The sequence below is a fragment of the Mytilus edulis genome, chromosome 5 (genome assembly GCF_963676685.1).
Source record: "Mytilus edulis chromosome 5, xbMytEdul2.2, whole genome shotgun sequence".
Lineage (NCBI taxonomy): Eukaryota > Metazoa > Mollusca > Bivalvia > Mytilida > Mytilidae > Mytilus > Mytilus edulis.
This window is the reverse complement of record NC_092348.1, coordinates 77,919,723-77,937,078: the sequence shown is the minus strand read 5'-3', so window position 1 is coordinate 77,937,078 and position 17,356 is coordinate 77,919,723. Positions and strand designations below refer to the sequence as shown.

At 31.7% G+C, this 17,356-nt stretch overlaps 1 protein-coding gene across 1 annotated transcript in view; it reads left to right on the top strand.

The window, feature by feature from the left end:
* LOC139524510 (uncharacterized) overlaps positions 1-17,356 on the top strand; it is a 67,703-nt gene that overhangs the window by 32,931 nt on the left and 17,416 nt on the right. The window contains exons 18-20 of the mRNA XM_071319330.1: positions 11,424-11,534; positions 11,938-12,066; positions 12,585-12,780. Of these exons, the coding sequence (XP_071175431.1) occupies positions 11,424-11,534; positions 11,938-12,066; positions 12,585-12,780 (436 nt within the window). The remainder of the gene's footprint in view (positions 1-11,423; positions 11,535-11,937; positions 12,067-12,584; positions 12,781-17,356) is intronic.

Here is a 17,356-nt window from a genome sequence, read left to right as displayed (position 1 = left end):
CAAGTGTAACACAGGTCAGTTACCAGATAATAATTATAGATACAACACAAGTGTAACCCAGGTCAGTTACCAGATAATAATTATAGATACAACACAAGTGTAACACAGGTCAGTTACCAGATAATAATTATAGATACAACACAAGTGTAACACAGGTCAGTTACCAGATAATAATTATAGATACAACACAAGTGTAACATAGGTCAGTTACCAGATAATAATTATAGATACAACACAAGTGTAACCCAGGTCAGTTACCAGATAATAATTATAGATACAACACAAGTGTAACACAGGTCAGTTACCAGATAATAATTATAAATACAACACAAGTGTAACCCAGGTCAGTTACCAGATAATAATTATAGATACAACACAAGTGTAACCCAGGTCAGTTACAAGATAATAATTATAGATACAACACAAGTGTAACCCAGGTCAGTTACCAGATAATAATTATAGATACAACACAAGTGTAACACAGGTTAGTTACCAGATAATAATTATAGAGTGTAACCCAGGTCAGTTACCAGATAATAATTATAGATACAACACAAGTGTAACATAGGTCAGTTACCAGATAATAATTATAGATACAACACAAGTGTAACCCAGGTCAGTTACCAGATAATAATTATAGATACAACACAAGTGTAACACAGGTCAGTTACCAGATAATTATTATAGATACAACACAAGTGTAACACAGGTCAGTTACAAGATAATGATTATAGATACAACACAAGTGTAACCCAGGTCAGTTACCAGATAATAATTATAGATACATACAAGTGTAACACAGGTCAGTTACCAGATCATAATTATAATTACAACACAAGTGTAACACAGGTCAGTTACCAGATAATAATTATAGATACAACACAAGTGTAACCCAGGTCAGTTACCAGATAATAATTATAGATACAACACAAGTGTAACACAGGTCAGTTACCAGATAATAATTATAGATACAACACAAGTGTAACCCAGGTCAGTTACCAGATCATAATTATAATTACAACACAAGTGTAACACAGGTCAGTTACCAGATAATAATTATATATACAACACAAGTGTAACACAGGTCAGTTACCAGATAATAATTATAGATACAACACAAGTGTAACACAGGTCAGTTACCAGATAATAATTATAGATACAACACAAGTGTAACATAGGTCAGTTACCAGATAATAATTATAGATACAACACAAGTGTAATATAGGTCAGTTACCAGATAATAATTATAGATACAAAACAAGTGTAACCCAGGTCAGTTACCAGATAATAATTATAGATACAAAACAAGTGTAACCCAGGTCAGTTACCAGATAATAATTATAGATACAACACAAGTGTAACCCAGGTCAGTTACCAGATAATAATCATAGATACAACACAAGTGTAACACAGGTTAGTTACCAGATAATAATTATAGATACAACACAAGTGTAACCCAGGTCAGTTACCAGATAATAATTATAGATACAACACAAGTGTAACCCAGGTCAGTTACCAGATAATAATTATAGATACAACACAAGTGTAACATAGGTCAGTTACCAGATAATAATTATAGATACAACACAAGTGTAACACAGCTTAGTTACCAGATAATAATTATAGATACAACACAAGTGTAACCCAGGTCAGTTACCAGATAATAATTATAGATACAACATAAGTGTAACCCAGGTCAGTTACCAGATAATAATTATAGATACAACACAAGTGTAACATAGGTCAGTTACCAGATAATAATTATAGATACAACACAAGTGTAACACAGGTCAGTTACCAGATAATAATTATAGATACAACACAAGTGTAACCCAGGTCAGTTACCAGATAATAATTAATATACAACACAAGTGTAACACAGGTTAGTTACCAGATTATAATTATAGATACAACACAAGTGTAACCCAGGTCATTTACCAGATAATAATTATAGATACAACACAAGTGTAACACAGGTTAGTTACCAGATAATAATTATAGATACAACACAAGTGTAACACAGGTCAGTTACCAGATAATAATTATAGATACAACACAAGTGTAACCCAGGTCAGTTACAAGATAATAATTATAGATACAACACAAGTGTAACACAGGTTAGTTACCAGATAATAATTATAGATACAACACAAGTGTAACCCAGGTCAGTTACCAGATAATAATTAATATACAACACAAGTGTAACACAGGTCAGTTACCAGATAATAATTATAGATACAACACAAGTGTAACACAGGTCAGTTACCAGATAATAATTATAGATACAACATAAGTGTAACACAGGTTAGTTACCAGATAATAATTATAGATACAACACAAGTGTAACACAGGTCAGTTACCAGATAATAATTATAGATACAACATAAGTGTAACACAGGTCATTTACCAGATAATAATTATAGATACAACACAAGTGTAACACAGGTCAGTTACCAGATAATAATTATATATACAACACAAGTGTAACACAGGTCAGTTACCAGATAATAATTATAGATACAACACAAGTGTAGCACAGGTCAGTTACCAGATAATAATTATAGATACAACACAAGTGTAACACAGGTCAGTTACCAGATAATAATTATAGATACAACACAAGTGTAACCCAGGTCAGTTACCAGATAATAATTATAGATACAACACAAGTGTAACCCAGGTCAGTTACCAGATAATAATTATAGATACAACACAAGTGTAACATAGGTCAGTTACCAGATAATAATTATAGATACAACACAAGTGTAACACAGGTCAGTTACCAGATAATAATTATAGATACAACATAAGTGTAACACAGCTTAGTTACCAGATAATAATTATAGATACAACACAAGTGTAACCCAGGTCAGTTACCAGATAATAATCATAGATACAACACAAGTGTAACACAGGTCAGTTACCAGATAATAATTATAGATACAACACAAGTGTAACACAGCTTAGTTACCAGATAATAATTATAGATACAACACAAGTGTAACCCAGGTCAGTTACCAGATAATAATTATAGATACAACACAAGTGTAACACAGGTCAGTTACCAGATAATAATTATAGATACAACACAAGTGTAACACAGGTCAGTTACAAGATAATAATTATAGATACAACACAAGTGTAACCCAGGTCAGTTACCAGATAATAATTATAGATACAACACAAGTGTAACATAGGTCAGTTACCAGATAATAATCATAGATACAACACAAGTGTAACACAGGTCAGTTACAAGATAATAATTATAGATACAACACAAGTGTAGCACAGGTCAGTTACCAGATAATAATTATAGATACAACACAAGTGTAACCCAGGTCAGTTACCAGATAATAATTATAGATACAACACAAGTGTAACCCAGGTCAGTTACCAGATAATAATCATAGATACAACACAAGTGTAACACAGGTTAGTTACCAGATAATAATTATAGATACAAAACAAGTGTAACCCAGGTCATTTACCAGATAATAATTATAATTACAACACAAGTGTAACACAGGTCAGTTACCAGATAATAATTATAGATACAACACAAGTGTAACACAGGTCAGTTACCAGATAATAATTATAGATACAACACAAGTGTAACCCAGGTCAGTTACCAGATAATAATTATAGATACAACACAAGTGTAACCCAGGTCAGTTACCAGATAATAATCATAGATACAACACAAGTGTAACACAGGTTAGTTACCAGATAATAATTATAGATACAAAACAAGTGTAACCCAGGTCAGTTACCAGATAATAATTATATATACAGCACAAGTGTAACACAGGTCAGTTACCAGATAATAATTATAGATACAACACAAGTGTAACACAGGTCAATTACCAGATAAATATTATAGATACAACACAAGTGTAGCACAGGTCAGTTACCAGATAATAATTATAGATACAACACAAGTGTAACACAGGTCAGTTACCAGATAATAATTATAGATACAACACAAGTGTAACATAGGTCAGTTACCAGATAATAATTATAGATACAAAACAAGTGTAACCCAGGTCAGTTACCAGATAATAATTATAGATACAACACAAGTGTAACACAGGTCAGTTACCAGATAATAATTATAGATACAACACAAGTGTAACCCAGGTCAGTTACCAGATAATAATCATAGATACAACACAAGTGTAACACAGGTTAGTTACCAGATAATAATTATAGATACAAAACAAGTGTAACCCAGGTCAGTTACCAGATAATAATTATATATACAGCACAAGTGTAACACAGGTCAGTTACCAGATAATAATTATAGATACAACACAAGTGTAACACAGGTCAGTTACCAGATAATAATTATAGATACAACACAAGTGTAACATAGGTCAGTTACCAGATAATAATTATAGATACAACACAAGTGTAACCCAGGTCAGTTACCAGATAATAATTATAGATACAACACAAGTGTAACATAGGTCAGTTACCAGATAATAATTATAGATACAACACAAGTGTAACACAGGTTAGTTACCAGATAATAATTATAGATACAACACAAGTGTAACACAGGTCAGTTACCAGATAATAATTATAGATACAACACAAGTGTAACACAGGTCAGTTACCAGATAATAATTATAGATACAAAACAAGTGTAACCCAGGTCAGTTACCAGATAATAATTATATATACAGCACAAGTGTAACACAGGTCAGTTACCAGATAATAATTATAGATACAACACAAGTGTAACACAGGTCAGTTACCAGATAATAATTATAGATACAACACAAGTGTAACATAGGTCAGTTACCAGATAATAATTATAGATACAACACAAGTGTAACCCAGGTCAGTTACCAGATAATAATTATAGATACAACACAAGTGTAACATAGGTCAGTTACCAGATAATAATTATAGATACAACACAAGTGTAACACAGGTTAGTTACCAGATAATAATTATAGATACAACACAAGTGTAACACAGGTCAGTTACCAGATAATAATTATAGATACAACACAAGTGTAACATAGGTCAGTTACCAGATAATAATTATAGATACAACACAAGTGTAACACAGCTTAGTTACCAGATAATAATTATAGATACAACACAAGTGTAACCCAGGTCAGTTACCAGATAATAATTATAGATACAACACAAGTGTAACACAGGTTAGTTACCAGATAATAATTATAGATACAACACAAGTGTAACCCAGGTCAGTTACCAGATAATATTTATAGATACAACACAAGTGCAACACAGGTCAGTTACCAGATAATAATTATATATACAACACAAGTGTAACACAGGTCAGTTACCAGATAATAATTATAGATACAACACAAACGTAACACAGGTCAGTTACCAGATAATAATTATAGATACAACACAAGTGTAACACAGGTCAGTTACCAGATAATAATTATAGATACAACACAAGTGTAACCCAGGTCAGTTACCAGATAATAATTATAGATACAACACAAGTGTAACACAGGTCAGTTACCAGATAATAATTATAGATACAACACAAGTGTAACACAGGTCAGTTACCAGATAATAATTATAGATACAACACAAGTGTAACATAGGTCAGTTACCAGATAATAATTATAGATACAACACAAGTGTAACATAGGTCAGTTACCAGATAATAATTATAGATACAACACAAGTGTAACCCAGGTCAGTTACAAGATAATAATTATAGATACAACACAAGTGTAACACAGGTCAGTTACCAGATAATAATTATAGATACAACATAAGTGTAACACAGGTTAGTTACCAGATAATAATTATAGATACAACACAAGTGTAACACAGGTCAGTTACCAGATAATAATTATAGATACAACATAAGTGTAACACAGGTCAGTTACCAGATAATAATTATAGATACAACACAAGTGTAACCCAGGTCAGTTACCAGATAATAATTATAGATACAACACAAGTGTAACACAGGTCAGTTACCAGATAATAATTATAAATACAACACAAGTGTAACCCAGGTCAGTTACCAGATAATAATTATAGATACAACACAAGTGTAACCCAGGTCAGTTACAAGATAATAATTATAGATACAACACAAGTGTAACCCAGGTCAGTTACCAGATAATAATTATAGATACAACACAAGTGTAACACAGGTTAGTTACCAGATAATAATTATAGAGTGTAACCCAGGTCAGTTACCAGATAATAATTATAGATACAACACAAGTGTAACATAGGTCAGTTACCAGATAATAATTATAGATACAACACAAGTGTAACCCAGGTCAGTTACCAGATAATAATTATAGATACAACACAAGTGTAACACAGGTCAGTTACCAGATAATAATTATAGATACAACACAAGTGTAACACAGGTCAGTTACAAGATAATGATTATAGATACAACACAAGTGTAACCCAGGTCAGTTACCAGATAATAATTATAGATACATACAAGTGTAACACAGGTCAGTTACCAGATCATAATTATAATTACAACACAAGTGTAACACAGGTCAGTTACCAGATAATAATTATAGATACAACACAAGTGTAACCCAGGTCAGTTACCAGATAATAATTATAGATACAACACAAGTGTAACACAGGTCAGTTACCAGATAATAATTATAGATACAACACAAGTGTAACCCAGGTCAGTTACCAGATCATAATTATAATTACAACACAAGTGTAACACAGGTCAGTTACCAGATAATAATTATAGATACAACACAAGTGTAACATAGGTCAGTTACCAGATAATAATTATAGATACAACACAAGTGTAATATAGGTCAGTTACCAGATAATAATTATAGATACAAAACAAGTGTAACCCAGGTCAGTTACCAGATAATAATTATAGATACAAAACAAGTGTAACCCAGGTCAGTTACCAGATAATAATTATAGATACAACACAAGTGTAACCCAGGTCAGTTACCAGATAATAATCATAGATACAACACAAGTGTAACACAGGTTAGTTACCAGATAATAATTATAGATACAACACAAGTGTAACCCAGGTCAGTTACCAGATAATAATTATAGATACAACACAAGTGTAACCCAGGTCAGTTACCAGATAATAATTATAGATACAACACAAGTGTAACATAGGTCAGTTACCAGATAATAATTATAGATACAACACAAGTGTAACACAGCTTAGTTACCAGATAATAATTATAGATACAACACAAGTGTAACCCAGGTCAGTTACCAGATAATAATTATAGATACAACATAAGTGTAACCCAGGTCAGTTACCAGATAATAATTATAGATACAACACAAGTGTAACACAGGTCAGTTACCAGATAATAATTATAGATACAACACAAGTGTAACACAGCTTAGTTACCAGATAATAATTATAGATACAACACAAGTGTAACATAGGTCAGTTACCAGATAATAATTATAGATACAACATAAGTGTAACACAGCTTAGTTACCAGATAATAATTATAGATACAACACAAGTGTAACCCAGGTCAGTTACCAGATAATAATTATAGATACAACACAAGTGTAACATAGGTCAGTTACCAGATAATAATTATAGATACAACACAAGTGTAACACAGGTCAGTTACCAGATAATAATTATAGATACAACACAAGTGTAACCCAGGTCAGTTACCAGATAATAATTAATATACAACACAAGTGTAACACAGGTTAGTTACCAGATTATAATTATAGATACAACACAAGTGTAACCCAGGTCATTTACCAGATAATAATTATAGATACAACACAAGTGTAACACAGGTTAGTTACCAGATAATAATTATAGATACAACACAAGTGTAACACAGGTCAGTTACCAGATAATAATTATAGATACAACACAAGTGTAACCCAGGTCAGTTACAAGATAATAATTATAGATACAACACAAGTGTAACACAGGTTAGTTACCAGATAATAATTATAGATACAACACAAGTGTAACCCAGGTCAGTTACCAGATAATAATTAATATACAACACAAGTGTAACACAGGTCAGTTACCAGATAATAATTATAGATACAACACAAGTGTAACACAGGTCAGTTACCAGATAATAATTATAGATACAACATAAGTGTAACACAGGTTAGTTACCAGATAATAATTATAGATACAACACAAGTGTAACACAGGTCAGTTACCAGATAATAATTATAGATACAACATAAGTGTAACACAGGTCATTTACCAGATAATAATTATAGATACAACACAAGTGTAACACAGGTCAGTTACCAGATAATAATTATATATACAACACAAGTGTAACACAGGTCAGTTACCAGATAATAATTATAGATACAACACAAGTGTAGCACAGGTCAGTTACCAGATAATAATTATAGATACAACACAAGTGTAACACAGGTCAGTTACCAGATAATAATTATAGATACAACACAAGTGTAACCCAGGTCAGTTACCAGATAATAATTATAGATACAACACAAGTGTAACCCAGGTCAGTTACCAGATAATAATTATAGATACAACACAAGTGTAACATAGGTCAGTTACCAGATAATAATTATAGATACAACACAAGTGTAACACAGGTCAGTTACCAGATAATAATTATAGATACAACATAAGTGTAACACAGCTTAGTTACCAGATAATAATTATAGATACAACACAAGTGTAACCCAGGTCAGTTACCAGATAATAATCATAGATACAACACAAGTGTAACACAGGTCAGTTACCAGATAATAATTATAGATACAACACAAGTGTAACACAGCTTAGTTACCAGATAATAATTATAGATACAACACAAGTGTAACCCAGGTCAGTTACCAGATAATAATTATAGATACAACACAAGTGTAACACAGGTCAGTTACCAGATAATAATTATAGATACAACATAAGTGTAACACAGCTTAGTTACCAGATAATAATTATAGATACAACACAAGTGTAACCCAGGTCAGTTACCAGATAATAATTATAGATACAACACAAGTGTAACCCAGGTCAGTTACCAGATAATAATTATAGATACAACACAAGTGTAACACAGGTCAGTTACCAGATAATAATTATAGATACAACACAAGTGTAACACAGGTCAGTTACCAGATAATAATTATAGATACAACACAAGTGTAACCCAGGTCAGTTACCAGATAATAATTATAGATACAACACAAGTGTAACATAGGTCAGTTACCAGATAATAATTATAGATACAACACAAGTGTAACCCAGGTCAGTTACCAGATAATAATTATATATACAACACAAGTGTAACCCAGGTCAGTTACCAGATAATAATTATAGATACAACACAAGTGTAACACAGGTCAGTTACCAGATAATAATTATAGATACAACACAAGTGTAACCCAGGTCAGTTACCAGATAATAATTATAGATACAACACAAGTGTAACACAGGTCAGTTACCAGATAATAATTATAGATACAACACAAGTGTAACCCAGGTCAGTTACCAGATAATAATTATAGATACAACACAAGTGTAACCCAGGTCAGTTACCAGATAATAATTATAGATACAACACAAGTGTAACACAGGTCAGTTACCAGATAATAATTATAGATACAACACAAGTGTAACCCAGGTCATTTACCAGATAATAATTATAGATACAACACAAGTGTAACCCAGGTCAGTTACCAGATAATAATTATAGATACAACACAAGTGTAACACAGGTCAGTTACCAGATAATAATTATAGATACAACACAAGTGTAACCCAGGTCAGTTACCAGATAATAATTATAGATACAACACAAGTGTAACACAGGTCAGTTACCAGATAATAATTATAGATACAACACAAGTGTAACACAGCTTAGTTACCAGATAATAATTATAGATACAACACAAGTGTAACCCAGGTCAGTTACCAGATAATAATTATAGATACAACACAAGTGTAACCCAGGTCATTTACCAGATAATAATTATAGATACAACACAAGTGTAACACAGGTCAGTTACCAGATAATAATTATAGATACAACACAAGTGTAACACAGGTCAGTTACCAGATAATAATTATAGATACAACACAAGTGTAACCCAGGTCATTTACCAGATAATAATTATAGATACAACACAAGTGTAACACAGGTCAGTTACCAGATAATAATTATAGATACAACACAAGTGTAACACAGGTCAGTTACCAGATAATAATTAATATACAACACAAGTGTAACACAGGTTAGTTACCAGATTATAATTATAGATACAACACAAGTGTAGCACAGGTCAGTTACCAGATAATAATTATAGATACAACACAAGTGTAACCCAGGTCAGTTACCAGATAATAATTATATATACAACACAAGTGTAACACAGGTCAGTTACCAGATAATAATTATATATACAACACAAGTGTAACCCAGGTTAGTTACCAGATAATAATTATAGATACAACACAAGTGTAACCCAGGTCATTTACCAGATAATAATTATAGATACAACACAAGTGTAACACAGGTCAGTTACCAGATAATAATTATAGATACAACACAAGTGTAACCCAGGTCAGTTACCAGATAATAATTATAGATACAACACAAGTGTAACCCAGGTCAGTTACCAGATAATAATTATAGATACAACACAAGTGTAACCCAGGTCAGTTACCAGATAATAATTATAGATACAACACAAGTGTAACACAGGTCAGTTACCAGATAATAATTATAGATACAACACAAGTGTAACACAGGTCAGTTACCAGATAATAATTATAGATACAACACAAGTGTAACCCAGGTCAGTTACCAGATAATAATTATAGATACAACACAAGTGTAACCCAGGTCAGTTACAAGATAATAATTATAGATACAACACAAGTGTAACACAGGTCAGTTACCAGATAATGATTATAGATACAACACAAGTGTAACCCAGGTCAGTTACCAGATAATAATTATAGATACAACACAAGTGTAACCCAGGTCAGTTACCAGATAATAATTAATATACAACACAAGTGTAACACAGGTTAGTTACCAGATTATAATTATAGATACAACACAAGTGTAACCCAGGTCAGTTACCAGATAATAATTATAGATACAACACAAGTGTAACACAGGTCAGTTACCAGATAATAATTAATATACAACACAAGTGTAACACAGGTTAGTTACCAGATTATAATTATAGATACAACACAAGTGTAACCCAGGTCAGTTATCAATAAAATTCTGATCCTGAGGTTTTTTTTTTTAAATATTTCTGCTGGATAATTTTGTAATCTTAATTATCAATCAAATTTATACTAAGTATAATAAAATTATTTATTAAAATTGATAACGAAATGATTTAGAAGTTATGCGCAAACTGAAAATATGTATTCTTTATTGCGTGTGATAACATTGTGTTTTTTTCAGCTTGAAATTTTCCATGGAGTCCTCAATAATCCAGATGATGTGAAAGACAAGTGTTTCTTTTATCTTCGTGATCCACCATCACAAAATGATGTGTCACCAGAACTATACAAGGTACATTAAAAACAATCCCAATAAGTTCAAACTTAATTTCATGTTTTCTTACTTTTGATATCAACCACATTGGTTGTCTCGTGTGAAGGGGTCGATGGTTCGCACTCCAGCAGGCTTAAACCAAAGACTTTACAATTGGTATTTGCTGCTTTTGTGGTAAGCACACGGAATTAAGGAGTACGATCAAAGACTAGTCTTCTCGGATTATAATATCTTCATTCAAGCAATTCAATGTTCAAATGTTTCAATAATTATATTTCTTGGTTTCAAGTGTATAAGGATATGCACTTGCGTTGTTTTCTTACACTGTACCATCAACAATTATGACTTTGGACTTCGGACTGAGTGATTACTGCATAACAAATAAGTACTTATAAACCGTGCCGTTTTTTTATAATTGTAGCGTCTTGTAAGTGAATCTGAATGGCATAAAAAACAACAGGACTATTTAAAGTCATTGGTACAACAGCATCCAAAGATCAGTGTAAAGAAGTTTAAGCAAGCTGATGAAGTATCTGAACTGATCAAGCAGGTAATAATCTTAATATGTTTTATTGAACAATGATGAAATGATTATCTGCGTGTTAGATATGTCATTTCAGATATCAAAACTATTAGCTGTAGGAAGTATAAAAAGTAAAATAAATTTCAAAACCGAAAGTCCCTATTCAAATGGCAAAATCAAAAGCTCAAACGCATAAAACGAACTGTCATATTTCTGACTTGGTACAGGCATTTTCTTATTTAAACATGGTTGAATAAACCTGATTTTATAGCTAGCTAAACATCTCACTAGTATGACAGTCGCATACAATTCCATTATATAGACAACGTTGTGTGAATAAAACAAATAGACATTATAGATAAAGATGCCAAAAAAATAGGGGAACAGCAGGCAACATTGTGTTTCAATCTTAATCACTATAAGGAGATTAATTAATTTTCTTACTTGTTGAGAGTTTTAATAACATTGGCCAGGCAAGGAACAGTTATATAACTTATAAGTCTGTTTCAGTTTGATATATTGACCAAATATTTATATCTTGATAGGATTTAAAAGGCTGTGTTGATCAAGAATTTCCAATTGGAAGCGAATTAACAAAACTAGAACAACAAGGTGAAGCACATGCAGCTTTCGCATCACAGAGATGTCGAGTTTATATTGGAAATCAGAATTATTTTACAGAAATCAACAAACACAGAAGTCAGAATATATCACAACCGTTCATAATACTTGGAGAATCAGGTAATAACACAGAAATCAGAATATCTCACAACTATTCATTACCATTAGAGAATCAGGTAATAACACAGAAATCAGAATATCTGAAAACCATTCATTACCATTAGAGAATCAGGTAATAACACAGAAATCAGAATATCTCACAACCATTCATTACCATTGGAGAATCAGGTAATAACACAGAAATCAGAATATCTCACAACCATTCATTACCATTAGAGAATCAGTAATAACACAGAAATCAGAATATCTCACAACCATTCATTACCATTAGAGAATCAGTAATAACACAGAAATCAGAATATCTCACAACCATTCATTACCATTAGAGAATAAGGTAATAACACAGAAATCAGAATATCTCACAACCATTCATTACCATTGGAGAATCAGGTAATAACACAGAAATCAGAATATCTCACAACCATTCATTACCATTAGAAAATCAGTAATAACACAGAAATCAGAATATCTCACAACCATTCATTACCATTGGAGAATCAGGTAATAACACAGAAATCAGAATATCTCACAACCATTCATTACCATTAGAAAATCAGTAATAACACAGAAATCAGAATATCTCACAACCATTCATTACCATTGGAGAATCGGGTAATAATACAGAAATCAGAATATTTCACAACCATTCATTACCATAAGTGAATCAGGTAATAACACAGAAATCAGAATATCTCACAACCATTCATTACCATTAGAGAATCAGGTAATAACACAGAAATCAGAATATCTCACAACCATTCATTACCATTAGAAAATCAGGTAATAACACAGAAATCAGAATATCTCACAACCATTCATTACCATAAGTGAATCAGGTAATAACACAGAAATCAGAATATCTCACAACCATTCATTACCATAAGTGAATCAGGTAATAACACAGAAATCAGAATATCTCACAACCATTCATTACCATTAGAGAATCAGGTAATAACATAGAAATCAGTATATTTCACAACCATTCATTACCATTAGAGAATCAGGTAATAACATAGAAATCAGTATATCTCACAACCATTCATTACCATAAGTGAATCAGGTAATAACACAGAAATCAGAATATCTCACAACCATTTATTATACTTGGAGAATCAGGTAATAATACAGAAATCAGAATATCTCACAACCATTCATTACCATTAGAGAATCAGGTAATAACATAGAAATCAGTATATCTCACAACCATTCATTACCATAAGTGAATCAGGTAATAACACAGAAATCAGAATATCTCACAACCATTTATTATACTTGGAGAATCAGGTAATAATACAGAAATCAGAATATCTCACAACCCTTCATTACCATTAGAAAATCAGTAATAACACAGAAATCAGAATATCTCACAACCATTCATTACCATTAGAAAATCAGTAATAACACAGAAATCAGAATATCTCACAACCATTCCTTACCATTAAAGAATCAGGTAATAACACAGAAATCAGAATAGCTCCCTGGTTCCCTCACGACCATTCATTACCATAAGTGAATCAGGTAATAACACAGAAATCAGAATATCTCACAACCATTTATTATACTTGGAGAATCAGGTAATAATACAGAAATCAGAATATCTCACAACCATTCATTACCATTAGAGAATCAGTAATAACACAGAAATCAGAATATCTCACAACCATTCATTACCATTAGAGAATAAGGTAATAACACAGAAATCAGAATATCTCACAACCATTCATTACCATTGGAGAATCAGGTAATAACACAGAAATCAGAATATCTCACAACCATTCATTACCATTAGAAAATCAGTAATAACACAGAAATCAGAATATCTCACAACCATTCATTACCATTGGAGAATCAGGTAATAACACAGAAATCAGAATATCTCACAACCATTCATTACCATTAGAAAATCAGTAATAACACAGAAATCAGAATATCTCACAACCATTCATTATCATTAGAGAATCAGGTAATAACACAGAAATCAGAATATCTCACAACCATTCATTACCATTAGAGAATCAGGTAATAACATAGAAATCAGTATATTTCACAACCATTCATTACCATTAGAGAATCGGGTAATAATACAGAAATCAGAATATCTCACAACCATTCATTACCATTAGAGAATCAGGTAATAACACAGAAATCAGAATATCTCACAACCATTCATTATCATTAGAGAATCAGGTAATAACATAGAAATCAGTATATTTCACAACCATTCATTATCATTAGAGAATCAGGTAATAACCCAGAAATCAGAATATCTCACAACCATTCATTATCATTAGAGAATCAGGTAATAACACAGAAATCAGAATATCTCACAACCATTTATTATACTTGGAGAATCAGGTAATAATACAGAAATCAGAATATCTCACAACCATTCATTACCATTAGAGAATCAGTAATAACACAGAAATCAGAATATCTCACAACCTTTTATTACCATTAGAGAATAAGGTAATAACACAGAAATCAGAATATCTCACAACCATTCATTACCATTGGAGAATCAGGTAATAACACAGAAATCAGAATATCTCACAACCATTCATTACCATTAGAAAATCAGTAATAACACAGAAATCAGAATATCTCACAACCATTCATTACCATTGGAGAATCAGGTAATAACACAGAAATCAGAATATCTCACAACCATTCATTACCATTAGAAAATCAGTAATAACACAGAAATCAGAATATCTCACAACCATTCATTATCATTAGAGAATCAGGTAATAACACAGAAATCAGAATATCTCACAACCATTCATTACCATTAGAGAATCAGGTAATAACATAGAAATCAGTATATTTCACAACCATTCATTACCATTAGAGAATCAGGTAATAACATAGAAATCAGTATATCTCACAACCATTCATTACCATAAGTGAATCAGGTAATAACACAGAAATCAGAATATCTCACAACCATTTATTATACTTGGAGAATCAGGTAATAATACAGAAATCAGAATATCTCACAACCCTTCATTACCATTAGAAAATCAGTAATAACACAGAAATCAGAATATCTCACAACCATTCATTACCATTAGAAAATCAGTAATAACACAGAAATCAGAATATCTCACAACCATTCCTTACCATTAAAGAATCAGGTAATAACACAGAAATCAGAATAGCTCCCAGGTTCCCTCACAACCATTCATTACCATAAGTGAATCAGGTAATAACACAGAAATCAGAATATCTCACAACCATTTATTATACTTGGAGAATCAGGTAACAATACAGAAATCAGAATATCTCACAACCATTCATTACCATTAGAGAATCAGGTAATAACATAGAAATCAGTATATCTCACAACCATTCATTACCATAAGTGAATCAGGTAATAACACAGAAATCACAATATCTCACAACCATTTATTATACTTGGAGAATCAGGTAATAATACAGAAATCAGAATATCTCACAACCCTTCATTACCATTAGAAAATCAGTAATAACACAGAAATCAGAATATCTCACAACCATTCATTACCATTAGAAAATCAGTAATAACACAGAAATCAGAATATCTCACAACCATTCCTTACCATTAAAGAATCAGGTAATAACACAGAAATCAGAATAGCTGCCTGGTTCCCTCACAACCATTCATTACCATAAGTGAATCAGGTAATAACACAGAAATCAGAATATCTCACAACCATTTATTATACTTGGAGAATCAGGTAATAATACAGAAATCAGAATATCTCACAACCATTCATTACCATTAGAGAATCAGTAATAACACAGAAATCAGAATATCTCACAACCATTCATTACCATTAGAGAATAAGGTAATAACACAGAAATCAGAATATCTCACAATTATTCATTACCATTGGAGAATCAGGTAATAACACAGAAATCAGAATATCTCACAACCATTCATTACCATTAGAAAATCAGTAATAACACAGAAATCAGAATATCTCACAACCATTCATTACCATTGGAGAATTAGGTAATAACACAGAAATCAGAATATCTCACAACCATTCATTACCATAAGTGAATCAGGTAATAACACAGAAATCAGAATATCTCACAACCATTTATTTCCATAAGTGAATCAGGTAATAACACAGAAATCAGAATATCTCACAACCATTCATTACCATTAGAGAATCAGTTAATAACATAGAAATCAGTATATCTCACAACCATTCATTGCCATAAGTGAATCAGGTAATAACACAGAAATCAGAATATCTCACAACCATTTATTATACTTGGAGAATCAGGTAATAATACAGAAATCAGAATATCTCACAACCCTTCATTACCATTAGAAAATCAGTAATAACACAGAAATCAGAATATCTCACAACCATTCATTACCATTAGAAAATCAGTAATAACACAGAAATCAGAATATCTCACAACCATTCCTTACCATTAAAGAATCAGGTAATAACACAGAAATCAGAATAGCTCCCTGGTTCCCTCACAACCATTCATTACCATAAGTGAATCAGGTAATAACACAGAAATCAGAATATCTCACAACCATTTATTATACTTGGAGAATCAGGTAATAATACAG